The 25,156-nt window shown below is 44.0% G+C and overlaps 10 protein-coding genes across 10 annotated transcripts; 5 read left to right on the forward strand and 5 right to left on the reverse strand.

Annotated features, from left to right (window-relative positions):
• Positions 1–242: 242 nt before the first annotated feature.
• On the reverse strand, positions 243–2,602 carry I203_108109 (uncharacterized protein; the record flags this gene model as incomplete). The annotated part of the gene is made up of 8 exons (XM_019148287.1): positions 243–675; positions 735–830; positions 896–1,074; positions 1,191–1,369; positions 1,454–1,662; positions 1,735–1,875; positions 1,946–2,110; positions 2,175–2,602. 8 exons carry the CDS (start codon positions 2,600–2,602, stop codon positions 243–245), a joined length of 1,830 nt encoding a protein of 609 aa, XP_019002520.1.
• A 613-nt stretch (positions 2,603–3,215) lies between these two features.
• I203_108110 (uncharacterized protein) lies at positions 3,216–5,428 on the reverse strand (the record flags this gene model as incomplete). Its single annotated transcript, XM_019148288.1, has 7 exons — positions 3,216–3,600; positions 3,680–3,775; positions 3,867–4,045; positions 4,111–4,289; positions 4,346–4,554; positions 4,635–4,775; positions 4,824–5,428. 7 exons carry the CDS (start codon positions 5,426–5,428, stop codon positions 3,216–3,218), a joined length of 1,794 nt encoding a protein of 597 aa, XP_019002521.1.
• Positions 5,429–5,890: 462 nt separating this feature from the next.
• Positions 5,891–7,610, forward strand: I203_108111 (dTDP-4-dehydrorhamnose reductase; the record flags this gene model as incomplete). Its single annotated transcript, XM_065518326.1, has 10 exons — positions 5,891–5,918; positions 5,982–6,041; positions 6,131–6,241; positions 6,383–6,417; positions 6,514–6,534; positions 6,602–6,699; positions 6,767–6,898; positions 6,977–7,029; positions 7,113–7,214; positions 7,342–7,610. 10 exons carry the CDS (start codon positions 5,891–5,893, stop codon positions 7,608–7,610), a joined length of 909 nt encoding a protein of 302 aa, XP_065372691.1.
• A 200-nt stretch (positions 7,611–7,810) lies between these two features.
• On the reverse strand, positions 7,811–10,536 carry I203_108112 (uncharacterized protein; the record flags this gene model as incomplete). Its single annotated transcript, XM_019148290.1, has 9 exons — positions 7,811–7,968; positions 8,038–8,242; positions 8,326–8,595; positions 8,687–9,235; positions 9,302–9,407; positions 9,488–9,933; positions 10,001–10,079; positions 10,139–10,207; positions 10,283–10,536. 9 exons carry the CDS (start codon positions 10,534–10,536, stop codon positions 7,811–7,813), a joined length of 2,136 nt encoding a protein of 711 aa, XP_019002523.1.
• A 345-nt stretch (positions 10,537–10,881) lies between these two features.
• Positions 10,882–13,956, forward strand: I203_108113 (uncharacterized protein; the record flags this gene model as incomplete). The annotated part of the gene is made up of 12 exons (XM_019148291.1): positions 10,882–11,049; positions 11,125–11,328; positions 11,403–11,720; positions 11,793–11,993; positions 12,057–12,224; positions 12,282–12,392; positions 12,456–12,571; positions 12,632–12,785; positions 12,840–12,944; positions 13,007–13,126; positions 13,187–13,668; positions 13,749–13,956. The coding sequence occupies 12 exons, from the start codon at positions 10,882–10,884 to the stop codon at positions 13,954–13,956; spliced, it is 2,355 nt and encodes a 784-aa protein (XP_019002524.1).
• A 783-nt stretch (positions 13,957–14,739) lies between these two features.
• On the forward strand, positions 14,740–17,646 carry I203_108114 (uncharacterized protein; the record flags this gene model as incomplete). Its single annotated transcript, XM_065518327.1, has 7 exons — positions 14,740–15,449; positions 15,519–15,807; positions 15,870–15,974; positions 16,035–16,418; positions 16,494–16,634; positions 16,695–16,859; positions 16,924–17,646. The coding sequence occupies 7 exons, from the start codon at positions 14,740–14,742 to the stop codon at positions 17,644–17,646; spliced, it is 2,517 nt and encodes an 838-aa protein (XP_065372692.1).
• Positions 17,647–18,492: 846 nt separating this feature from the next.
• On the forward strand, positions 18,493–19,110 carry I203_108115 (uncharacterized protein; the record flags this gene model as incomplete). Its single annotated transcript, XM_019148293.1, has 1 exon — positions 18,493–19,110. One exon carries the CDS (start codon positions 18,493–18,495, stop codon positions 19,108–19,110), a length of 618 nt encoding a protein of 205 aa, XP_019002526.1.
• Positions 19,111–19,614: 504 nt separating this feature from the next.
• On the forward strand, positions 19,615–20,769 carry I203_108116 (uncharacterized protein; the record flags this gene model as incomplete). Its single annotated transcript, XM_019148294.2, has 1 exon — positions 19,615–20,769. The coding sequence occupies one exon, from the start codon at positions 19,615–19,617 to the stop codon at positions 20,767–20,769; it is 1,155 nt and encodes a 384-aa protein (XP_019002527.2).
• Positions 20,770–20,940: 171 nt separating this feature from the next.
• I203_108117 (uncharacterized protein) lies at positions 20,941–22,523 on the reverse strand (the record flags this gene model as incomplete). Its single annotated transcript, XM_019148295.1, has 7 exons — positions 20,941–20,985; positions 21,103–21,291; positions 21,396–21,770; positions 21,850–21,909; positions 22,000–22,278; positions 22,338–22,421; positions 22,473–22,523. The coding sequence occupies 7 exons, from the start codon at positions 22,521–22,523 to the stop codon at positions 20,941–20,943; spliced, it is 1,083 nt and encodes a 360-aa protein (XP_019002528.1).
• A 493-nt stretch (positions 22,524–23,016) lies between these two features.
• Positions 23,017–24,221, reverse strand: I203_108118 (uncharacterized protein; the record flags this gene model as incomplete). Its single annotated transcript, XM_019148296.1, has 4 exons — positions 23,017–23,350; positions 23,441–23,515; positions 23,614–23,859; positions 23,986–24,221. 4 exons carry the CDS (start codon positions 24,219–24,221, stop codon positions 23,017–23,019), a joined length of 891 nt encoding a protein of 296 aa, XP_019002529.1.
• Between the last annotated feature and the right edge of the window lie 935 nt (positions 24,222–25,156).

Genomic DNA, 25,156 nt, shown 5'->3' on the forward strand with positions numbered 1-25,156 from the left:
ACTTTCCCTGACAGCCCGTACTCAAGCCTAGCGCAATAAGTCGTCATATAGGAGACGGAGGAGCAGCGAGACATTAGTGCAGCTTGCGGTGTGGGTAGTAGGTAGAGAGAGAAGAGAGCGTATGCATAGCTTTTGAGCAAATCACGAGCAAGTTCCCAACATTATCCTACAGTGACCTAATACAATACTATACATGTTCTAATGTTATAATCCATAAAGTTTATCCCTAATTCTTCCATCTATCAAACTAATTCATTTCCGCTGCCATCTTTATTCTTGTGGCGAGGCAGATCTTGCAACTGAATCTCATTACCCCTTTCCGCATCCGAGCCCTTACCCTTCACGTCAACTTCTCCTTGTCCGTCTCCTTCCTTCTTCTCGGTCGATTTGCCCAACACGCCCAAACCCCGAAGTGCCATCAGACCAACGATCATGCCTGCCCAAGCTACCGCCGCACCTAGCCAAAAAGCGGCCTGTAACCCTTTCAGGTACCCAGCAATCCTTTCTGCACCTCTACTATATGCTTTTTGTCGCTCCACATCAGCTATGACAGATGTGAATGCCAACCCAAATGACCCGCCTAATCTCATGACTGTCATGAGCAATGCACCAGCCACGGAATGTTCGTCAGGTAATGAAAGTAGAGAGACGAATATAATCGCTGGGGCAAACACTCTAGAGTGTGATAAATTCAGTTGTTGACTAAGTTGTACATCATTTCAGAGATCACTTACAGATCTGCCCCAGCAGCTGACAACCACATTCCTTGAAAAGGGAACGTCCAGTAATTGGTATCCTTCCCGGATATAGCGAAGAACATACCGGCCAAACTGTTACGTTCGGATCAGCATATTGCATTGATCTTGTCTGTCCTCTCTTATCGCACTGGACTCACCCGCAAGCAAATAGACCGAAACAGACTATCCATTGGGCAGGTAGACGGTGGATCAATAGTCCCACTAGGACATTGCAGATGACACCTGATATTTCGGACGGTAAGAACCGTAACATCGCTCCTACTGCTCCTGTCCCTTGTACTTCTTGGAAAAGTAAGGTGACCCAGTATAAGTACGACTAAAGATATAATCATAGTCCATTGGCCGGAATCAGACCTGTCAGCCACCTCCAGTAAGTGACAGATTTTCCTCAAATTGAACGTTCCAAGTCAAGTGGAAGGAAATGAAACCCACAGTGAATGACATCCAAGCTGAGAATCCGATGAAATAGACCGCTGATAATTTACCATTGGATCTTGTCCATAATTGTAATCTCATCAAAGGTGGCTTGGAATCCCTGTCTTGTAATCTCTTCTCCCAAAAGAAGAACGCTGCTACTATGAAAACTCCTAAGATGATGAAAGCGATTATATCTGCGAAAAATACGAAATCAATCTTAGCCTTTGAGGCCCCATGTAATAACCACATACATGATAGAATTTAGAGCAGGTACTTACAGCTCGTCTTCCATCCCTGAGGCGCTGATTCACCCGCACTGACAACATATTGAAGTAAGATCAAACCACATGTGATCAACATTGCACCTGGCCAATCTATTTTTTTGTTCTCTGTATGGGATTTATCCCAAGGAATGACCAGCCATGCTGCTGCACTAGCAGCGAAACTCAGACCACCAACAAACCATAGCGCTGATCTCCATGAATGTCTACAAGTTTGTCAGTTAGCAAAGTATAGGTATGCGAGGTGGAAGACCTAAAGTAAGGGTAAAAACACTCACTTGACAAAAGAAACAAAGATTCCGCCAACTATCAAACCTAATGCACCTCCCAGAGCAGCCCCTGCTCCAAAACATGTAAAGGCAAGTTGCCTTGCCCTGCCCGTATATAGATGAGCGATAATACCAGTAGCGCTTGGTGTTCTGTGAATGTAGAGATAAGCCGTCTTTGATTTTCCGCTCTCGAATAGTACCGATGAGATTGAAGACTTACGCCAATGCAGCTCCACATCCTGCCAAAGCTCTCGACACTACTATTCCCGTGCCATTTTGCATAAACCCTCCCACTGTGCTCCATACCGCTAGCCATACCATCCCAATCATTAATAACAATTTTCGACCATATACGTCCGCCAATCTACCACTAAGTAGTAAAAGGCTGCAACACATCAATTGGGTTAGTTATCGTCTCCAGGCTTGTGGTATGAAATAGACAAACTGACCATCCATTCGTCAATGAGTAAGCACTTGATATCCACTGAAGATCCGTATCTTTCATACCCAAATCTTTCTGTATAGTCGGTAAACCGATATTCAAAACCTGGACACCAGATACAGTCATGACGCTTAATCCCATCAGAGTCACCGCGATGGCTATCTGTCGAGCTTTCGATAGTTCTGGTGCTTCCTCCTGTAAGTTGGGATCTTCATTGACAGTCTCATCCACTGGTAGAGGTATCGTCGATGCTTCTTTTATCGATGATAAGGTGTTCTTTTCTCTGTTGTCGATGGGCTCTTCATCGTTGTTCTCCAGTGTAGATCCAGCGTTACTGATCTCTGACGAAGTCGGGGGAAGTCGAGACGGCGAAATAATTCCAATTGCATTATCGAGTTCTTGATGCTCATCATCGTTGGTAGAGCTCAGTCCCATGTCTACATGTCTTGATGAGTGGGTATTCAAGCTCATCGATTGATCTTTCCTCCTCTCGTGGGATTTCTTCCTTCTTTTCGCTCAGAGAGCCGAGTCGGATTTAGCCGAGACGCTAAGTTATTGCTGTTGTTGCCTGTTGGGCGGGTTTGGATGTTGGTGAGTAATCGTGGTACCGCCAAATTATCTATCCATATATAGCATTCAATGTGAAAATCGTGATGATGGACAAACTAATCATAGAAGAGTTTCAATCTTTCTTATATCAGTGATTGACATTGCGCGTATATTGTGATATGCTCGACATGGTTGAACGCCGACTGATCTCAATGGCGGCTATTCCAGACAAATGGACCAGGTGGTGCCCAAATTTTGAACAGTGGTACCATGCGGGTACGGGTAAAATGTAAATATGATTATCATTTTCGGGGCCCAGATTTCATTCTCGACTCAATTCGCCATACGAGACGAGTATACATACTACCCATGAACCTGGGACGATTGATTACTGGTACTGGTCTATCAGAATAATGTCTATGCATTATCTACTAATTATATATTGTTATGAACCGAACAGCCAAATCCCTTTCCGTATTTAGGTCTCGTTAACCGAGATTCAGACCTTATTCTCCACTCCTTGCCCCCGACCCTTAGCACCTTCCATAGGTATCTGATCATCCACCGCATTATCTTTGCTTCTCTTCACCCCCTTGCCTATCGTACCCATCCCCCTCAAAGCGATTATAGCAATGAGCAGCGCCAAAAAGCTGGTAGCTGCTCCTAACCAGAATGCAGCATGGTACCCTTCCAGTAAAGATTCCTTGTATGATTTTCCGCCTGTGTTGTATGCTTTGTCAAATTGAACATCTGATATCACTGTTGTAATTGCCAGACCAAACGATCCACCAAGTTGCATTAGCGTTTGGAACAACGCTCCCGCTACAGAGTGTTCGTCAGGTAAGGAGAGGGCGGCTACGAAGATTAGACCGGTTGCCATCAAGCTACACATAACATCCAATTCAAGTAAGCAAAAATGAATCCGTATAAGCACATGTCGACTGGATACACAGTGATACTCACAAATCAGCTCCCATAACGGATAACCACATCCCGTTGAATGGCAATCTCCAGTAATTGGTATTCTCCCATGATAAAGCGAAGCAAACGTTACCCAAGCTGCAACGTTCAGAAACAAGTTGTTAGCTCTTGGTATTGATGAGACGGAACAGGCGAGGTAACAGATCGCCTGAGAGCACCCATGACTCACCCAGTAGCTATCAGTCCGACACAGACCAACCATTGTGTAGGTATCACACTGATCAAGAAGGCGACTATCACATTGCACAATACACCAGAAACGGACGTGGGCAAGAACCGAAGCATAGCTCCTATCGGACCTGTCTCTTGAACTTGTTGGTAATACAAAGTCGCGTGATAGAATAACGACTGCATTATAGTAGGCTTAGTCAGTCAGGTATAATCTGTAGGAGATGGGACAGAAACCGACTCACAACGAATCCCATCCAAGCTACGAAACCTATAAAATACACCGAAGCTAATCTACCTTTCGCTCTTGTCCACAGCTTCAACCTCATAAGAGGTGGTCTGGACGTTTCGTTTATGATGTATCTTTCCCATAGGAAAAAACTGACGACCAGCAGGAACCCGATGATGAGTAGAGCGATGATGTCTAACAAATCATCGTTAGCGAAAGTAAGGTATAATTCATAGATGGTATCCACCTACAACCAGTCTTCCAGCCATGAGGCGCAGTCTGTCCCGCACTGATCGTGAACTGCAGTAGAATTAGACCGACTGTCACTAGAGCTGCACCGATCCAATCTATCCGCTTATCATCCGAATGAGGTACGTCGGAGGGTATGGTGAATAACGCTACGACCGATATGAAGAATGCTAGTCCCGCGAGCAAGAAAAGAGCGCCTCTCCAGGTATTTCTGCAATGTGATTTCCTTCTGTGAGCGAAATGCGCAATAGATTCAATACGGCGCCAAGGAAGGGCGGTTCACAGACTCACTTGACATAAGATACGAATAGACCACCAATGATCAATCCTATCGCTCCTCCAACAGGTGCTCCAGCAGAGAAACATGCAAAAGCCGTTGATCTGGCTTTACCAGTAAAGTTCTGGGCGATGATACCCACAGCACTCGGTGTGCTAGGTCACATGTCAGCTAAAACTCACACCTGATATCTGGTAACTCACCTCATAGCTGCTCCACAGCCCGCCAGAGCCCTCGTGACTACCAACCCGGCGCCATTTTTCATAAATCCTCCAATCATTGTCCAGAGCGCAAACCACAGTACTCCAGTGACAAACACAAGCTTTCTTCCATGTACATCTGCCAATCTCCCACTCAGCAACAAGAAACATCCGTTGGTGAGCGAATAGGCAGATGCGATCCATTGTAAATCCGAATCGATCATATGCAAATCAGTTTGGATAGTCGGTAATCCGATGTTGAGAGCTTGAGACCCAGCTGATGACATACACAGCGTGAATGTCACTGTGGCAGCTACGAGGAACAGTCTGGCGGGAGATAGTGGCTGAGCACTAGGTGGTGGAAGGTCGGAATCGTCGATAGCTACTCTCGACAAAGTCTGAGAGAGGTCGACATCGTTGGCATTCTGAGGAGATGTACTTTTGTTAGGTATTTCGGAGATGCCCTGTTGAGGCAAGCCGGGGAGTTGATGCATCTCTGATACGGGATTTGTCGAGTGCTTTCCATCTTTCTCGAGTTCTTCAGTCGGTACAGATGTCGATGGACCAGCCGTGGTCGCGTTTTGTTGAGATCCGAGATTATCGGTCATTGCGTTTGTAGGTTTTCGCGTTTTCGTGTTCAGCTATACAATTGTCCTGATATTTTCGCTTCTTCACAGTCGATCACTCTACAAAAGTCTTCTCTGTCCGTTATACACAATCTCTAAATATATGAACATCTGGTCGATAGATACGAAGTAGAAGTAAAAGGAAGAGGAGCAAGTCAAATATGGAAAATCTCTGACAAAGTTTGAGGTGCGCTGCATCAACTTTTCCACTCTTCTCATCAGATCACCAGATCAACAGATCAACTGTCGCTCTAGTCCGACTCGGCCGGAGCTCGATCCCGACAGACCCTTTCCGGCGGAAACAAATATCCCACCCAACCTGCCATCGAGATTTGATCTTGAGCTGTTGACGATCTCACACATAAAGAGGTACATATGGTAAAGTTCACTCTGGACCATACTCATCAAGTTGCTCTCCCTACCCATCCCATATACCGCTATAAGATGACAAAGAAATCAGTCGTAGTCACAGGTAATATCTCAGCTGCACAATAGCATCTCTGCCTCGCATGCTGACCTCATCATCATCCATTAGGCGCATCGGGTTTACTTGGTCGAGCGGTAGTGTCCCACTTCCAAGCTCAAGGTGATGAAGGTTAGTCAACTGCCCCCGGTCCTAGGTGCTCGGATGTTGTTTTTTCGAAGATCGAAAGACCGAATAGCTGATGAAGTGACGGTGGTCAGTGATCAAACTTGCCAACTCTCGAGCTAAGAAAGATGCAAGCTACACTAAACTTGATTTAATGGACAAAGAAGCTGTGAATGGGTTCTTCCAGACCCATCCTACCATAGATGGTGAGCTATATTGTCCCCTTACACGTACTCTGATGAAATGCCAGCTGACTGAATGAACCTATAGTGGTGGTGCATTGTGCGTTAGCTGATCGGTCTTTAGGGGATAACAATCTATTCGGACAGCTAACACACTGTGAACAGGTGCCGCTGAAAGAAGACCGGACGTTGCTGAGGCCGTGAGTCTCATATATATATAAGCTGCTCCCCATGGGCTCCTCATGTAAAGCAAAGAAATCCAACAGCTGATCACATGACATTACCTTGACTTACAGGATCCTGAAAAAGCAGCCCAAGTGAGTTTCGCAGGCAGTGTTGTTGATCATCTGTAGACTGGACATTTAACGATAACAATGACAACAGATCAATGCAGAAGTTCCTGCGCACTTATCAGCTTTAGCGAACCAACGAAAGTTCCTCTTGATCTACATCTCAACGGATTACGTGTTCAACGGTAAAAAGTAAGCTTCTCCCTCTCCTCTTCTCTTTGATGAGAGCATAAGCTGACTTGGACTCCTTGCTTGATAGTCCACCTTACGAGGTAGATGCTCAACCTGACCCTCTGCAGATGTATGGCCGACAGAAGTTGGATGGTGAGAAAGCTGTATTAGCGGAGAGGGAGAAAGGTGCGAAAGTCACTGTTTTGAGGGTCCCCATCCTGTGAGTCAGCTAACAAGTGCTCGAATCGAACGCTGCAACAGAAGACGACCATGGCTGATGTACCTGTCATACCAAAAGATACGGTAAGACTGAATATAATGCTGAATCTGCGGTAAACATCTTGCGAGATGGTGAGTACTTTCACGTCAAACCGATTGGCTCCAATGACATTTTTAAGATCAAGCTCATCATTGTTATCATGTCATACATCTAGTTGTTGAAGATCAGTCGGGAAAGAAGTACAAGATGGATGCCTACCAAGTTAGATTCCCTACGAATGTCGAAGATGTAGCTAGGGTCTTATTTGATTTATCTCGTGAGTCGATTTTAGGAGATTGTCTGATTGTGTCCAGGCTATACCCTGTACAATCGAATAGATAGCTTCTCTTCATTCAGAATATGAGAAAATAATTCCAAACTGATATTCACCAATATCTTGCCAGACCTCGATAAACCCCTTCCTTCGATCCTTCATTACGCGACGCCTTCACCTGCTCTGACAAAATACGATATGACGCAATTAATTGCTCAACACCTCAAGCTTCCCATTGATCATATAATCAAAGATACCAACAAACCTGGTCCTGACGCTACACCTCGTCCAGAGAATACTCAATTATCTACCAAAGCTTTGAAAGAGCTAGGTGTGGATGTAGGGGAAAGGAAGCGTTTTGGGGACTGGTGGGGTGATTATATAGCTGAAGGGAAATGATCGCTCGTTAGCTATCTGCGTATAAATTAGTATGCTGCTCTCTTAGTCTGCTCTTGTAGTCAGGTCAACAAATTACGCGGCTAGTTTATAGGTAGGTAAGGTTATAAAACTCTTAAAATGCATGCAAATGATGAGGAATAGACATGTAACAATGAACACAAGAAAAACACCGCGACAAAACCAAATCCCACAAAATTGACCTAAGCTTTAGACCTCCTCTTCTCAGTCATTTTCTTACTTTTTGGTAATTTTATCTGACCGTTCGAAGAATTGTTATCATCTTTCTTATCAGCTTTGGAAGCGACCGGCTTGGCCGACACTTTGATACCCTTTTTCTTCAATGCTCTTCGTTTACTCTCTACAACAACAGATAAAAAAGTTATAAACATGTGTATCTCAGTCGACCAGGGAAAGACGAGTAACTCACCTTCGATCAACGCTTGATCCTCCTCATCATCGAATTTATTAATATCTCCAACTTCCTCCTCAACGATCATACCATCATCATTCAATTTCTTGACCGGCTTTTCATCTTCTTCCTCGACTGCAGAAGATTTGCCTCCCTTCTTTCGCTTCTCAACTTTGAACTTGGCAACGAAGAATCCATCCATGTTATGTTTGTGAGGGTAGAACTGCAAATCGATAGTCCTCTCGTCAGCACATAATAGATAATCTTGTGCTTCTTGAAGCCCAATGTGGATTGAAATTAGCTCACCCTCCTTGTTAAGGAAACACTAGGGTTGAAATTCTTTCCTTCAAAACTCTTAAATCCTTCTACACCGAACTCCAATCCTGTCTCTACCAACTTCACATTAGGTCTCTTTCTTAATGCATAATCCACCACAGACTCATTCTCGTCAACGGTCACCGAACATGTCGAGTATACCACGTATCCACCAGTAGATGAGTTGGGGTTGACAGAGTCGATAGCGCAAAGGATCAGTTGTTTCTGAAGATGAGCGAGGAGTTGGAAATCTCTTTCGGTCTAAACTCATTGGAATTGATCAGCTTTGCAGTAACGAATGTGGTGTCAGAAGAGAAGAAATACAGTCTGATTGCATGAAAACTTCACTCACCTTATTGACTTTCACACTAGCATCCTTGGAGATAACACCCGTTCCACTACAAGGAGCATCTAACAGCACTCTATCGAACCCACCTATCACCTTCGGGAACTCCCTCGCATCGTAATTCGAAACAATCACATTTTTACATCCCATTCTATGTATGTTTGCTGTCAAACTCTTTGTTCGAAGTTTATTAGAATCGTTCGCAAATATTATACCGGTGTTTTGTAATAACGCGGAGATGTAGGTGGTTTTACCTCCTGGGGCAGAGGCCATATCTAACACTCTTTCATTAGGTTGAGGAGAAAGGGCAATAACGGGTAAGAAGGATGAAGCGGCTTGTAACATGTAATGACCAGCTAAGTATTCTGGTGTAGCTCCGATAGGTACTTGGGATTCGAATACTTGTAAACCGACTTTGGACCATTTACCAATAGGTTCCAGTGTAACTCCTCGGTTTATCAGTGCTTGAGCCAAGTCACGACGACGGGTACGGAGAGTGTTAGCTCGGATGGTCACTGGACGAGGAGATTCGTTAGATTCGAAGAATGCCAATGCCTATATCGAAAGTATAGAAAGATCAGTACGAAAGCTAGTGCGATGGGAAGAGAGACAGCTATTTACCTCATCGGCAGGGAAGAGTTTCATCAATTTGCCAACTAGGAATGTGTTGTATCCGAAATACGTAGCGATATCATGTTGAAGCTGTAACAAATGATCTGATCTGGATCTGTAAGATCGATGACACCGATCGGTAAGCTATCGACATAGTAGAAACTTGATAGCTTTGATGGAAATACGACCACTCACTTTCCTGGAACACCTTTCGACATCTTATCATCTTTACCCAAACAAACACCTACCAACCACCTCATTCGCTGCTCTACCTCTCTAAGACTTGTACCATGTTCGAGCTCCTCCTCTTCACCACCTCTGTCAACCGCAGGTAAGGTATACGTCTCTTCCAGGTCATCTTCCAAGTTGGTCTGTATATTATCTTCGTCATCCTCATCCTCGTCCTCGGCCGCTGCGGCCATCTCAGTATCTTCATCATCTTCAGAGGCGAATGCCGAATCTTCTTCATCACCTTCATCTTCGTCTTCGTCAAATTCATCATCTAGCATTTCATCATCCTCGTCATCCGAGCCCAGATCAAACTCATCTCCTAATTCTTCATCTTCTTCATCTGAAGGTGCTTCGTCGAGATCGAACGCATGTTGTCCAAGAGGTAGAGATTCACCGTCATCATTGAGGTCCTACAAAGAGCACACTCGATGTCAGAATAACGTCACCCTTATCAAAAATAGTGAACAAAAAGCTTACCTCGTCTTCACCTTCTGAATCGGAAACTTCCAACTGCTTGACAGGTCCTGAACGTTCCTCGAAATCTTCCTCATCAGATCTGCGCCGACAATATATTTTAGCTGGTATCCACTATGTACAAGGGAGGAATCAACTCACGAGGCAGGCTTTTTGCCTTTCTTTGTACTCTTCACTTTAACAGTCTCTTCCTCGTCTTCCGATAATTCTCTATTCAACACAAATCAGCCTGCTATCTTTGCAGATGTGTATCGAAAACAAGCCAGTTTGAAAGGTGATACAAACCCAGGTTGTAAAGCCTCATCCAAATCACTATCATCCTCATCAACTTCATCTACCTTCTTTCTCCTGTGAGCAGGCAAAGGTTTCCTGCCTAACGATCCTTTCTGAGCTTTGATCTTCTTCTGATCATTTGAAGCAGCGGACGAAGGAGCCTTCTTCTTTTTGGCCTGTTGTCTTCGCGAAGTAGATGATTTATCGGGTACACTGCCAGGTAAAGGCTTGACGTCGGCTTGCTTGTTCTTGGCTCTTCTACCCATCTTTGCTAGTTTATCGAATGGTTTATTGGTGATTGGTATATCAGTGGTAGTCAAGAATCTCTATCTATCTTACTCCAAAACAAACTTTTTGAAAGAGGTGGACATGGAATTCACGCATCCGCTTAAACTTTTTCAACATTTCACGGCGAATTTAAATCACAATCCCATTTAGTATTGATGGTAAGGTGGAGATGTCCGCTCCCTCCGAGGGGTCAACTTGGTGAGCGTGTTGATGAGAGTGACACTCTCTAGTCAATCTGATTGATGCATGAAACGAAAGATAGACAGACAGTTGCCATCTTGTTCATATCACGAACTTCTACGCGAAGCACCAGAAACGTCAACATGGAGACTCCCACAAAAGAGGCTTCTCCGGCCTTACAGCCCCTACCTCAGATGCAGGGAGATACACCCACTCCTTCCGTGTTGGAAGGTGCGGAAACACCTATAGCTGGACCGTCGTCTACACCCGTACCAGCAACTATTAAACGGACTTATACCAAGAAATCAAAGGTGAGCTGAGTATACCTTCCCCTGCGATCACAGGGGGCAAACAAGCTGACAAATGCGGAACGGTCAACGGTATAGGCGAAAGTCGAAGGTCTTATGGCATATACATCAGCCTTCGTACCGGGGATGTACAATATCAAAATCCCTGCTGGAGATTACCTCCAAAAGGAAAGGAATATAGATGTAGCTCGACAGATGAGTGTATCAAGAGCAAAGCAGGAGAAGGCAGATATCGAAGAGGAGAAACAGAAGAAGGTAGCTGAAGGAGCAGAAAAGCCAGAAGTGAGCTACGTTCCTCTGTATTATTCGAATTTGATACAAGCTCGCAAGTATGGCCTAGCTGACAAGTAAGATAGGTAAATCCATTAAATTACACATTGATTATACATCCCGGATCGAGAAACCTCCGTATAGGTAGAGCATCCGATTTTTACCCCAAAGAAATCCCAAATTGCATTGCCAGGCCTGTCAAGGCTATAAACAGAGGGTACGATCCTCCTGTTCCTGGAAGTAGAGCTAAGAGAATCGCCGAGCGTGCTTTGGAGAAAAGGCAAAATAAGAAGAGGAAGAATGATGTTGGGGAAGATGTACATATGAACGGGAATGGTGATAGCAATGTTCATGGAGAAGATGGAAGTGATGAAGATGATGGAGAAGGAGAATGGATCGATCCTGTAAGCTTTACATTCAGCATATACCTGCCAAACGCCAGCTTACACAAGCTTATATTCTTGTGCGCTTTTTAGGTGGATACAAACATAGGTCACCTGAGGGAATACCTCCGACATCGATTGGTTCAAGAGAGATTGGCAACAGATTGGAAAGAAGGTACAAGAGTGAAAGCTACCAATGCTAAAGTGAAACCTGAAAATTTACCAGAACATAACGATCCATACAGGATAGATTGGACAGAATCAGATAATCGACCTTTCTACATTGGTACAGAAGTAAGCTTCTGGTCTGTTCCTTCCTTGGGTAAAGATGAAGCTGATTGGAAATGACGGAACCAGGCTTTACGATTACCTGAAAAGGCAGTATACAAAGTCAGATATCCAATCTTACAGCGTAACTTCAATAACAGGGATTGGAGTTCATCACAATTACTCTTAGATGATATTTCCACCATAATACAGGAATCACTCAGGACGGAATTAAGTATCACACCAAAGGATTATTCTGTAAGCCACAAATTCGAAAGCCGCCTCTAGGTCAGTGAAGCTAATGAAATATTGTAGAGATACTCTGTGGTGTTTATTATACCTGATCATGGGGATAGGGTGTACGTGCAGGAGATGACCAATCTTTTCTTGACTACAATGGCGTTCAAGGAGATTGCTGTGCATCAGGTAAGCGGACACTTTTCCACCCGATGTACAATTCTGGCTCACGATGTATGATCAATATTGCAGGAAGCATATTGTGCAATATTCAGTGCAGGGATGTCTTCAGCTTGTGTAGTGGATGTTGGTGCTCAGTCGACTTCGGTGACACTCGTGGATGAGGGTCTGCTCAACGCAGATACCAGGTAAGCTCAGCATCGTATCGATTTTAGTGTATGACAGCTTATGATCTACTATGTGCTTAGAATCAAGCTCAACTACGGAGGTGATGATATAACCTCAGCATTAGTGACCATTCTCCAACGTTCGAATTTCCCCTATAAGGAATTGGATCTGGCCAGAAGTCAAGATTGGATCATGATGGATAATCTGAAGAACAAAATATGCACTTTGGAAGAGGTCAGTCAGGAAATGAACAGTTACATAAGTGCCAAGCTGACATTCAGGTCATAGCATCTGGTCGCTAATACTCCTTGGGACTTCTACGTGTTGAAGACGGAAGGGTTGACACAGAAATATGTATTCAGGACATATGATGAGAATATCCTGGCACCTTTGGTAAGATTTCGTATTTCGCGCACGGTTGAAGAGCTGATTCATAACTGTACACCTACTCATAGATATTCTTCGACACTCGTCTTATAGATTTCAAAGAGAAAAAGGGTCATGGAAAATTCAGGCTTTGGGGAATCTCCGATGATAAAGTGACGGATGACCTGACTTCAAGCTATGAAGAGCCGGTAAGTCAGCTGTGTATTGATCAGAAAATCGTGCCATGCAGCTGACATCGAGTCTAATAGACCGGAGCAATGAAAGCTTGTACCACTCACCTCTTACCGCCCCCACCTGCTGCCGACATTGCCCCAATCGATAATTCCGAGACAAGCAATGGAGACGGGGAAAACAAGGCGAACGCTAATGAGACTGGTCATGCTACACCCGACGTGAAGACAACCAAAGAATCGACTCCTGCGCCTGTCCCCGCTCCAAGCCACTCGCAGACTTCCACAAGCTCAACCCCTGTGCCGGAGAGAACGGCGCCCTCAGTCACTCCTGTACCTGCTACCACAAATGACCAACCTGCTCTCCCCAAACCTGCTGTGCCGGAATTATCAGCTCAGCAGATCATCACTGAAGCATCCAAATCACCTTTAGACGCTGCGATCGCTGCTTCCATCTCAATGGCTGGAACGGAGAATAAAGCGAAGACTGCAGCTAACAGTATATTGTTGATAGGAGGAGGTTCCGCTTTGAAAGGTCTGGGAAGCTTCATCGCTGACAGGTGAGCCATCCTTTCTGAGAACAATGCTTCTTCTTGTCAGGATGAAACTGATAGCTGATATCATTTGCAAATATCTCTAGGTTGCCTCCTCTCCTGCGACAAAAAGGATTCCCCATATCGGATGTCTCGATCGTTCCTCCACCGCGTAATTTGAATCCCAGATATGTGAGCTGGAAAGGTGCCTCGGTGATGTGTAATTTGGAGAGTCTGAGTGATATGTGGATAAGAAAGGATGAGTGGGACGCTATAGGTACGAGGTCCTTGAAAGATAGGTATTTGTTCTATTAATCTCACTTATGTACACGCTGTCATCTCATGACTATTTGAATCCCATCATCCTTTGGACTTCCGCCACGGAATGATACACCAGGTGTTCTCAGATCTACCTGACCTCTGTTACCATTCTTTGAGCTCACCTGGCCGGAGCGGGAACCGAGCAGAATATAAAAGGGACACCCCATTCCTCTCTCTTGCTGCTCTGATGACCCACTCTTGCGACAGAGATGATGTCCATCGAGTCTTCCATTCCCTAATCACACAATGCGAGCGCAATGAATTCGATACTCCAAACAGTTACGACTGCACAGCAAATAAGGAGGTAAGGGGGGATGGTTCATTTCATAACGGTCCCGCTATATGCTATTTTTTGCTCTCTTCGAAGGTAGAAGATGCATGATTCATGAGAATGGAATATGAAGAACAATAAGTTGCATGTATAGTGAACAGACGAACATGATACTTGAAGGTCTGATGAAACGTAATCCCCTCCTTTGGGCCCCTGCGTTGTTAAGGATAAATAAGGTTGCTACTGTGTGTAGTGTGTAGTTGTAATGTTTCTGATGGTACCTTTTTTCTGGATTGTGGTTATCTACTGAGCGAGAGGAATGACATACTTCTTTTCTAGAATGTTTTAGGTTCCTTTCCCAACCTTGTTGTTCTTCTACATATCTACTCACGACCTACATATAAATACATGGGTCCTTTTCCATTTCTCATCCGCATTCCTGCTTCTCTTTTCCATCCAAATATCATTACTTGTGATTGGATTTGCCACCGCCACCAACATTCACAATGTTGGCATTTGTCCTACTCCCCTTTCTATCGGGGTTCTTCCTCACAATCTTATACCAACAACGTTGTCCCAATGGTCTACTTGACTGCTACAAGACTCTGCCCTTGCCTACTATCTCCGAAGCTTACGAAAATGTCATTGGTCCCGTCAAGCCATTCGTACCCTCCTCTTCATGGTTGAACTCATATCATCATTATCATCATTATGACCTCGCTCAACCTCACGGAAGTCCTCCCTCCCCTTCAAGCATGGTAAAGAACGAACAAGATCCTCATCCTCAGCTCCAAATCATTGTTGAGATACCTGAAGATGTCATGGAGACCAACTACCTGGCGAACCACCCGACTCTTACACTGGCATATCAGCCTACTTCCAATCAAATACGTTTATTTCCTACTGCTCCGTCCCAGCCTAAGGATGTCGAGTTGGAATCGAACGGCAACGGAGAGATGATCTCTCCCTCTCTATCGAATGGGATCCAGATTATCGGAAGCACACTACAATCTTTGTTCTCTGAAGACGCTAGAGCGAATTCTCGCGCTCAGATGAGCAAGGTTGTAGAAGAATACGTCGATCATCCAGTCGTCACTTTTCATGAACATTTCCTACTCCTGAAACAATCGGTCGAGAGGGAAATAAGGGACTTGGAAGTAGATAGAAATGCAGTGATCAACACGATGATTGGATATTACCTTGCCATTGCCCTAAAGTGAGTGAGCGCCTGTGGCGGTGACAGGTACTCTTGTGATGGGTGGCTTATTGTTATTGCATTTTATAGGTCCTTGGTCAAGCTGATGGCTCGAGGTCTATACCTCAATGTTTTCCGCCTAATCTTCCGCGCTCTCGCTCGCATTTATGGATCGACAATTAGCCTCTTTAGGAAACGCTCCGACCAGTCTGATCACGATGATAATCATCTCGATCAGGATCACGGTCGTCCTGAGCTACCTGAATTGAAGGCAAATCAAGATCTAAAAAGTCTGGGCAACGGTGCTCTCTCCGCCGACAGCGCCACAACGACTTCACAAAGGACACAAAGCAACTCTGATCCAGTAGCTTCGCTTTCGGTAAGTTGAGCAATCTGACTGTAATTTGCGATTTAATGTATGTGCTGATTCTTTCCACGTAGCCATTCACTCCATCTTGCTTGAACCGTACTACCTCCCTGCCCCGCCTGAGCCCGACGTCCCGCGGGTCTTTCTTTTGGAAAGAGTTTGACTCTCGAACAAATCAAGTGAGCGCTCCCTTGTCTAGTTCTCCAATTCCTTCTTGTAGATGCTGATTTATGTGTTAGATTTCACATCTGAATATGACACAGCAAGATCTAGCCCTCCACATCCCATCCGCCTTTCATGGACAGTCAACTTCTCAAGTGCATTCCGATGACGTAGAAGAAGAGACAGGGGCTTTGGGGCCTTATCTGATGGACACTGCACCTACACTCAATGTCAATGGATTCTTGGCTTTCGATAACTACGACGATACTTCTTCGTCCGCAACCCTTCGACAATCGCCTCGAAGCTCCCCGGATGTTGCAGATGACGACCTCAAGGACGACGTCAATGAAAAGGTGGTCAGCGACCAATCGCTCATGACAGATCACCTTCCCTTCACCTATGAGGGAATGGTTAAGGAAGATCTCGAACAGCATGACGCTAATGCTTCTAGAGAGAGTGATGTGAGTGATTGTGATGTCAACAGATCTCTATAAGATATACGAAGAAGCTGATATGTAATTATGTAAATACTGTAGATTATTATTGCAAATATCCGATCGAGAGCGTTGGTAGCAACCAACGAAAGTCTCACAGATTTCGGACATGACTACGTTTCGCCTTCACCTTCACCTTCACCTTCGCTACATGGCGATGCTGAAGAGGATGACGAGGAGACTGTAAGTTGTCATGCACCCTTGAAATTGTGCTTCATTAATTTATGTGTCGGTGTTCTGTAGGAGGCCCAACCATCACACTCAGAAGTCCCTCGAGGGCACAAGAAGAAACGCCCTACAAAACACAAGAAGAACCAATCCACCGGAGGTTCACAAGACCCTCATGTGCCTGGTCACAAAAGAAACAGGAGTGACCAAAGCCCGATGGACAACAAGAGAGAGCGACTCGTTAGTCCGATCACTCCCCCTTCTCATGTGTTACATGCGCTGATCGAGTTGATCTGGAACATAGGGTGGGCCCCAACCAACAAGCCCGATACAAACTGCTGTAGTCGAGTCGGAAATCGATGAGTGTACGGTAGAGCGAGAAGAAGAGAATGTGCAAAATTCTTCCCTTCCTGTCGTCAATGAGAGTACTTCTGGACCTTCCCGCCGATCCTCCGAGGAAGCAGATGCTTCCTCATCAGCTTCGAGGAAAGACAAAGGGAAAAGTCCAATCAGAGGACAAGAAGAAGAGAACCAAAAGCTGATTGAGTCAGATGTTGAACATCAGCCGAGGAAACACTCCAAGGATGTTGAGCACAAGTCGACTGAAATACTTCCAAGCTCAAATCCAATCTCGGGTCCAACTGAAGCCGGTCCCTCAAGAGCCGCCACTAAATCCAAATCTACTAATGCAGGTGCAGCCTCACAAAAACTGCCGCACCCCATCTCTCGTCAGCCATCTGAAGAAAGGGATACTGGACCCAGCTCGAAAAGGAAACGTATCCGCGGTAGAAAGAATAAGAAAGGGAAAGTGACGCAATCTGATATCGAGGCTACTCCACCGTCTCATTCGACTCATGAATACGAGCCAACCCCTAGTCCTCCTTCCGCTACGATGAACCTCGTGGATGATATAGATGGAGAAACCGAGGATATTGAGTCCGTGGCTCGTTTCTTAGAGCAAGAATCGATCAAGGAAGAAGAGCGTGAGGAAGAGGAGGAAGTTGAAAAGATGCTCTGGGACTTGTAAGGATGCATTGTGGCGGGATTGAAGAAACAACCGGACGATCCACCATTGGGATCATATCTGAGATGGTCTCATTCGGAGATTGCAGCGATGGAATGAATGATGAGAAGAAGAATGACTATGCAGGACCCTGTTGACGAATGCGTATAGAATATGCCATACTTGCTTGATCTGAAATAAATCATACCATGTTACAACCCACTCACCTCTAGTTCCTGGACGCTGCCTCTGACTTAGGCTTGTTTCTCTCCTTGTATCTATCTCGGGATGATCGATTCATTGTGTTCGTGAATGAAGATCGAATGTATGGCTGTATGATTGTGTGGATATATCCAAAGATACGTCCGTAAATGCATAGTACCTTGATCAGAACAGCAGGCGAGCTAGCCTCACCTCGCTCACCAGATGCGATGATCATTAAAACTCCCAATCATTCAGTTCCTAATCCTATATATCTCACGATTCTCCCCTCCTTTATCGGTCAATACAAGGTCTCGCCGCCACATTCACGATTCATCATGTCAGCCCAAAGGAGAGGTCCAATTCCAACAGTCAAGTCGACGAGAACAAAGGAGCAAAGGAATGAACGAGAACGCGAAGACTTTTTCTGCTTCGAGGCTTATTTATGATCCCAGTGATGTGAAATGGAAGGCGAAAATGGTTTCACAGTTACAATGATTTTATCGGACTACAGTATTCATACGTACTCCTACGTTCAGCCGACAATCTATGTAATCCTTCTTCAGTTTGTATGCATAGCATGCTATAATTCACTTTAAGACGATTGACCGATCTGATAATGTTTCTTACTTTTATCGTGATCTACTCTAATTGATCGTACAGTCCATCATGGAAAACAAACGAAGAATGTTCAAACCTGATATCGCCCTATCAGTCAACACCACATTGATATTCGACACCTCCACTGGTCAGCTCAACACCAACCCCGACCTCGAAGCCAACCCGAAAGACTTATCAGCCCATTCGATCGGTATAGTACACAGTGAATCATCCAAATGTGATTTAGGCTGTGTATTTCCCGAGGACTACGTAAGAGTACCTCTAGACTTCCCGGAGGGATTTAACGTACAGCTTACCCAAGCAGAGCTGTTTTCTGATGATTGGAGAATTGTTAAATCTATCATACCCAAGATAGCTCCTTTGCATTATATAGCTACCTCCTATCATCTATCAAGAGTCAAAGCACCCGACCCTTACATAGGAAGGAGTGGTACCAGTATTGAACAGGGAAGGATGGGTTGTCAAAGTCACCAAGATAGACATATCACTTCGTTAGTATCGCGAGATACTTGGAATTCCGGTTGTCCTCCTAACAAGTTATATGAAGATTGTTATGCTGCAATAAGAAGTAGGAGAACAGGTATAAGTAGATCTACCAATTTACAAAATAACACTACCACGATTCATATGTACTGGGTTGAAGTACAACGATCCCAGAAGGAGTAGAGATTGATCCTAGTGAAGAGATCCCTTCGTATAGGACTAGAACCCGAACTACACCGTTTCTACAGGTTTCCAGTGATGATATCGAGACTGAGGAGAGTAAGGAATACATGGAAAAAATGGGTAATTGTACGGAATGGGTGATGAGCCAGTCCGGGGATGAGTCGTCAGGAGTCGGACACCTCGAGGTACCAACGGAATAGTTGAGCTGCATTCTGCAACTTATGTTTCAGCCACGAGCTTTCGATACTCATGATTTGATTTACAATATCAAGGTAAGATTATATCAGAGAGCGATTCATGCATAAGAGTGTACTCATTGAATCACCCTCTTCATGTTCATATGAATGTCAGCTGTAAATATTCACGTTCCAGTAGGATGACATCATGTGAGTCCAATCTACCTCCACTATCCAAGGCTTCCTGGCTTGGAATGCAGATGTAACATTAGTCGCATTCGACCTTGCGATCATACTTATATCCCAACTCTACACCCAACAGAACAACATGCTCGTCCTGATCGCAGCGACTGTACCGGTACTTATATCCGTATACCACTACTTCTCTCCGACTTTTCAGCCCCTTCTTCCCCTCTTTGGCGAATCGAACCACACTGCCATTCAATTCCAAACTAGAGAACTAAGCGGTGGTCGAGTAACACTCTTACTGGTGTATCATATCATACGCAGTCTAGTTCGAAGGATAGGACTCGGACCTCGTCTATCTGTCAATGAAGAAGATACTCAAAATGGTGCGGTATATAGAATCAAAGATGATATATCGCTCTCAATGCCTTTCCACATCACTTCCTCAGATATCGACAATTACCTACATTGTCTATCACCCTCCTCATCTTCATCTAACACCAAGCAAAATATCCTATCCAGTGGAAGGCATTTACAGTTACTCTTATCCGCTTTGACGGAACCTTCAATGCTCTTACTTCTGTCCAAGGAAAATTGTCCTATAGATCCGATAGGTTCAGTCAACGTACGGAACAAATTCACTTTAATCGATCTTCCACGCTGCCAGCAAACCCTCCAAAATACACTGGATAATGAAAGTAAACCCGGTCCCGGACTGATAGCTATGGCGAAGTTAGATCAGAATGTGAGAAAGGTTAAGAGAGGTTGGAAATTCACTATTATCGTTGAATTGCTACTAGATCAAACTGGAACTGACACTGGAAATGGATCTGCTATATATAAACAGGAATTTACAATGTTAGAATTCCATAAACATCCACAACAACCCTCTATACCACCTCCAAACGCCACGACTTCCATCAATATAGGATCTATAGGGATGTTTGATATCGGTGAAGAGGAACCTTGGAATTGGGCGAGAATATCTAAAGATTATAATCCCATACATACTTCTTCTACCGCTGCAAAGTTACTAGGATTCAAAAGTACTATAGCTCATGGGAATCATATAGTATCCAAAGCAATCCAGCAATTGTCCGACCATAAGATACAAATGGACAAGGGGATGAAGGGATGGATAAAAGTGGAATTTAAACGGCCGATAATCGTACCGTCCACTTTGGAAATCAAGATGTATCCCCAGGAAACAGAGAAGGAAGAACAGCTTGTGGAGATCTGGATGAATGGCAAGGTAGCTACTACTATCACTTTTGGGAATGAATGGCAGTCGTCTTAAGTAATGATGTTCCGAAGTCAGAAATGTAAGTACGTTCAGGTGATTCACATTCTGAATTGACTTCATACTGCATGTAACATCTTACTCTACATCATTCATTTTCCTATTTCAACATTCACAATCTACTACTCTTCTCATAGCTTACTTACTATCCTTATTGGCTTGATCGGTTCAAGCGATCTTATATACGATCTTCTTTCCTGATACTTTGCCGTCCTAACCACCCAGTATAAAGCAAAGTCAGCACTGCGTATCATCCGTGATGACATCGACATAAGATGTCGCGCAATAGCGCACAGTGTAGATGATATAATATCGTATCTCAAAACCCACTTTCATCTCCTTGAATCCATTTGATACATCATTCAAACCACCTGATCTCAGATCGATAGGATTTGGCTTGATACCGTATTTAGTGATGAACTCGGGAGTTTTGGCAAATACTTCTTCACCGAATTTACGATCTTCAGGTTTAGCAGGGATGATTGTTGGTTTAGGAGCTACAGGGGTAAAGTTGAATTCCTATTTCATTCAATTGTCCATTGAACAAGAGAAAGAGAAGTAGTATGTGAATCAGCCTTTCTTCTTCTCACCTTACCTCATTTTTTATAGAACTTAAAACTCACTCTACCGAACAAAGTATACATCAAAGTCCAATCAACCGTAACACCCTTAGCATACTTTTGCTTATCTTCCTCACTTGGCGGAGGAAGTATCAGATTTAGTTGCTTTGCTTTATCACCCATCATTGCGACTGTCAATTTCCAAGTTTCACTCTCCGAGATCGTATCGAATGCCAGAGGTACACCACCACCGGTGATCTCCTTTGCCTTTGCGATGGCAGCTTCCTTGTCGTGATAATCGACAGCTTCGTCCGCGCCATAAGACTTGATCAGGTCAAACGAATGCGGTGAGCATACACCGAGGACTTTGTAACCTAATGCCTTGGCTAAGGGGATAGCGAATAGACCGACAGAAGATGATGCTCCATAGATGATGTACTATTCATATTACCGACGTATGTTAGCATAGGATCGATCAACGTGAAGGTGAAGGTGAATATGAGATATGACGACTCACCCATGATCCCTCAGGTACTTTCTGAGGTGGGAAAGCGTGTTTTTGACTTTCCAAAATTGCCTATAATTCGCAAACAACGGGCCATTCATACACATTAATACCTCCTCAAATCGATTCACGAACTAAATATTTCCAACAACCCAGACTCACCTGACAAGCAGTCACCCAAGCCACACCAAACGTAGCAGCTTCCTCGGGTTTAAGACCATCAGGAATCTTGAAGCACATGTCACTTTCGATCCTAGCATATTGAGCATAACTTCCTCGATCCTTATAGATTCCTCCATGTGTACATCCAGCGATCTTATCTCCAATCTGTAGAGGTGTTTTGAGATTTGGACCTAATTTGACTATGGTGCCTGCAAAATCACAGCCGTTGATTACACCTGGTTCGGATACTTTTAAGGCATGTTTCCAATCGGTTGGGTTCTACGATAACATCCCGTTCAAGTATCAGCACGATTCCACAAAGGAAGAAACGAACTCACTTGAGCTGCATAGTCAACCTTGATCAATACTTCGTTCTCCTCCAATTGAGGGACGGGCTTCTCTTGAATTGAGATCCATCGTTCCTATCGACAGCATCAGCATGATATCTCAATAGCTGGCATGCAATAACTCACCTTGTCCTGTTGGACGATGGCTTTCATAGTTTTCGGGATCTCAGTTGACATTTTGAATTGTGAGTGAGTGATTGATGAGAGTGAGAGAAGGGTGGTCGTTGCCTTCGTACCATATATACATATATATAATATGGTGTGTCGAATATGGATGAGTAGGTGAATATATGTATGTACAGCTGCTTGGCTTGCTTACTCATGTTGAACAAGAGGATGAGCTCATGCATACGCTTGCTTATGTGCCATTGAGGTGGAGGTGAGGTGTGGAGGTTGCACCCACCACCACACTAAGATGATTATTAATTTAGTGGGATATACACTATATTCCGGTGTTGCTGTTGCTCTTCCGCATCAATCATCCCGTTGAGCTGCACCGCACTCGTATGACTGACTGTATCATTGATCCAAGGATTTCTCTACTCTACCTCATCCATGTCAGTCTGTGGAATTGCTCGTGATACGCTACAACAATACATGATGTGGACACGATCGATGATGCATCACCCATCATATTTGATACTCAATACCATCACTATCAACTTACTACCTATGCATATCTCTTAACCAACTCTCCCAAACTCTCTCCTTTCCATCCCTCAACTTCTACCTTCTCGACCTGACCTTCCTCGTTATTCCATTCGTTCGTGCCCCATCTCTTTCTGATCCCAGCAGCGATAGCAGCGAAAGTATCTTTCTGATCTTCCTCATATCTCTCATCAGTATATTCCACAACGTCCGCGGGCTTATTGTTAATCTTGCTAAGAATATCTACAATCTCCTGTCCTGTAGGGGCGTAGTCGTATAGTGTTATTGTCTTATTAGCGATTTTGGAAGGGGATTGAACAAGTTGGCTGAGGGCGTAACCTAAATATCCGAGTGATCTAATCCCACAACAATCAAAAATTAGCATATGCAATATACAATCTGAATTCACAGTACCAAATGAGTACAGGAGAGGGTGAGGGACATACGTGATTCTAAGTTGATACTTGAGAGCATCACGGTACACTTCAACTTTATTGTTCTTCACGTCAGTTCCGAGGAATCTATTTGATCCAAGTCAGAATAACTAATCTATCAGCGATTGAAGCACTTTATTTGTCTCTTGTAGAATGCAAATCGTGAGTGAAGGTATTCTACTTACTTATAACCTAGGAAAAACAAATCGAATATCCCCACTCTAACACTAGTAGTAGGTACGTTTGACTCTTTGGCAAGCTTGACAATATCCTCTTTTTGTGCGATTGGAGCTAAAGAAGGGGTTTCGTATTCCTTCTTAGTCCAATTAACACCGAAATCAGATGGAATGAAAGTTTTCAGTTTTTGTGATCCTTCAAGTGATTTTACGAGATATGTTTGAGAGGCTATACCACCCCCTGAAACTGTTGAGCTAAAGTAACAAAAGAATTTAATTAGTATTCTATCTCGTACAGATATTTCCAAATGATGAAAATAATAATAATAAACGGTAATGTTTACACCATGAATTCCTCAAGTCGAATGGACCGATACTCACATGACTACATCCAAATCACCTACTGCGCTCTTAGTCTTCTCTACCCCACTTTCGTCAAGGTATACCAACCTTTTCTCTACATTTGCATTAGAAGGAATTTTAGATAAATCAGATGATTCTCTATGTAAGATGATCAAATTGATTTTATCATCTTTATGAGCATCGATCAAAGGTGAAAGTACGGCTGAACCGACTGTCCCAGTGAATCCGAAGAGACCGACATTGATTTTGGACATTGTGTAAATTTAGAGGTTTTGACTGAGTGGATTTGAGTGGTGAAAATTAAATGCTGTGATTTGATATGGTAAGTTCTCTTCGTTGGTGATTTGTAGGGGTGATCCCAAGTCGCAATTCAAGCCCTTATATACCTTTCTTGTTCGATCACATCTCTACATCAACAAGTATGACTTACTAAGCACGCAACGATATACATGCAAGCACGCAAATCATCATGTCGTCAGAAAATAGCATCGCATAGCTCATACCAGATCAAAAGCTTACTAATCATCTAACCGTTGGATCCATGGATCCATGGATCGATGAATCTGTGGATCTAAACTTGCGAATCCAAGTTTCTGGTACGTTTACGTTTTACGTTGATTTTTACCGGTAAATCCGGGATTGAGGAAAGTAACCCAGGCACGAATTCCCACCTTCCCATATTCCCATGTACCCATACACCCATGTACAGTACCCACAACAAGCAAGTGGAGGGAGGCAATCTTAATCAGCAATTAGTAATTCCCACAGATGATCGTTTCGATCAATGTGATCGGCTGACTTGGATCTTGCATTCCACATGCCACATTTCAGATCCCATCTTCCAATACATGCTCAACTGTCACCACTGGCAGGGTATTCGATGGGCCGAATTCGCAGCACCTCTCAAGTTTGATGATTCGCGTTTTGTACACAAGTGTAGTTGTACATGTAATCAATGTCTACTAGCATAGTCGCATGTCTGGCTCATACGTAAAGATTAATGTTAATGCAATAATTCATCATTCTTTTACTTCCCCACCTTCAGCGTCGTAACCCTCTGCCAGTAGATATATACAGATTTTTGGAACGAAAAACAATCATCTTAAAATTCGACCGCATCCCATCAATTCATCCATCCCGCCCGGCTATATTTACTTTTATACCATCAACTATGTCATTGTGTTTTGCA

This window comes from Kwoniella mangroviensis, chromosome 3, assembly GCF_000507465.2.
Source record: "Kwoniella mangroviensis CBS 8507 chromosome 3, whole genome shotgun sequence".
In the NCBI taxonomy this organism is placed as follows: domain Eukaryota; kingdom Fungi; phylum Basidiomycota; class Tremellomycetes; order Tremellales; family Cryptococcaceae; genus Kwoniella; species Kwoniella mangrovensis.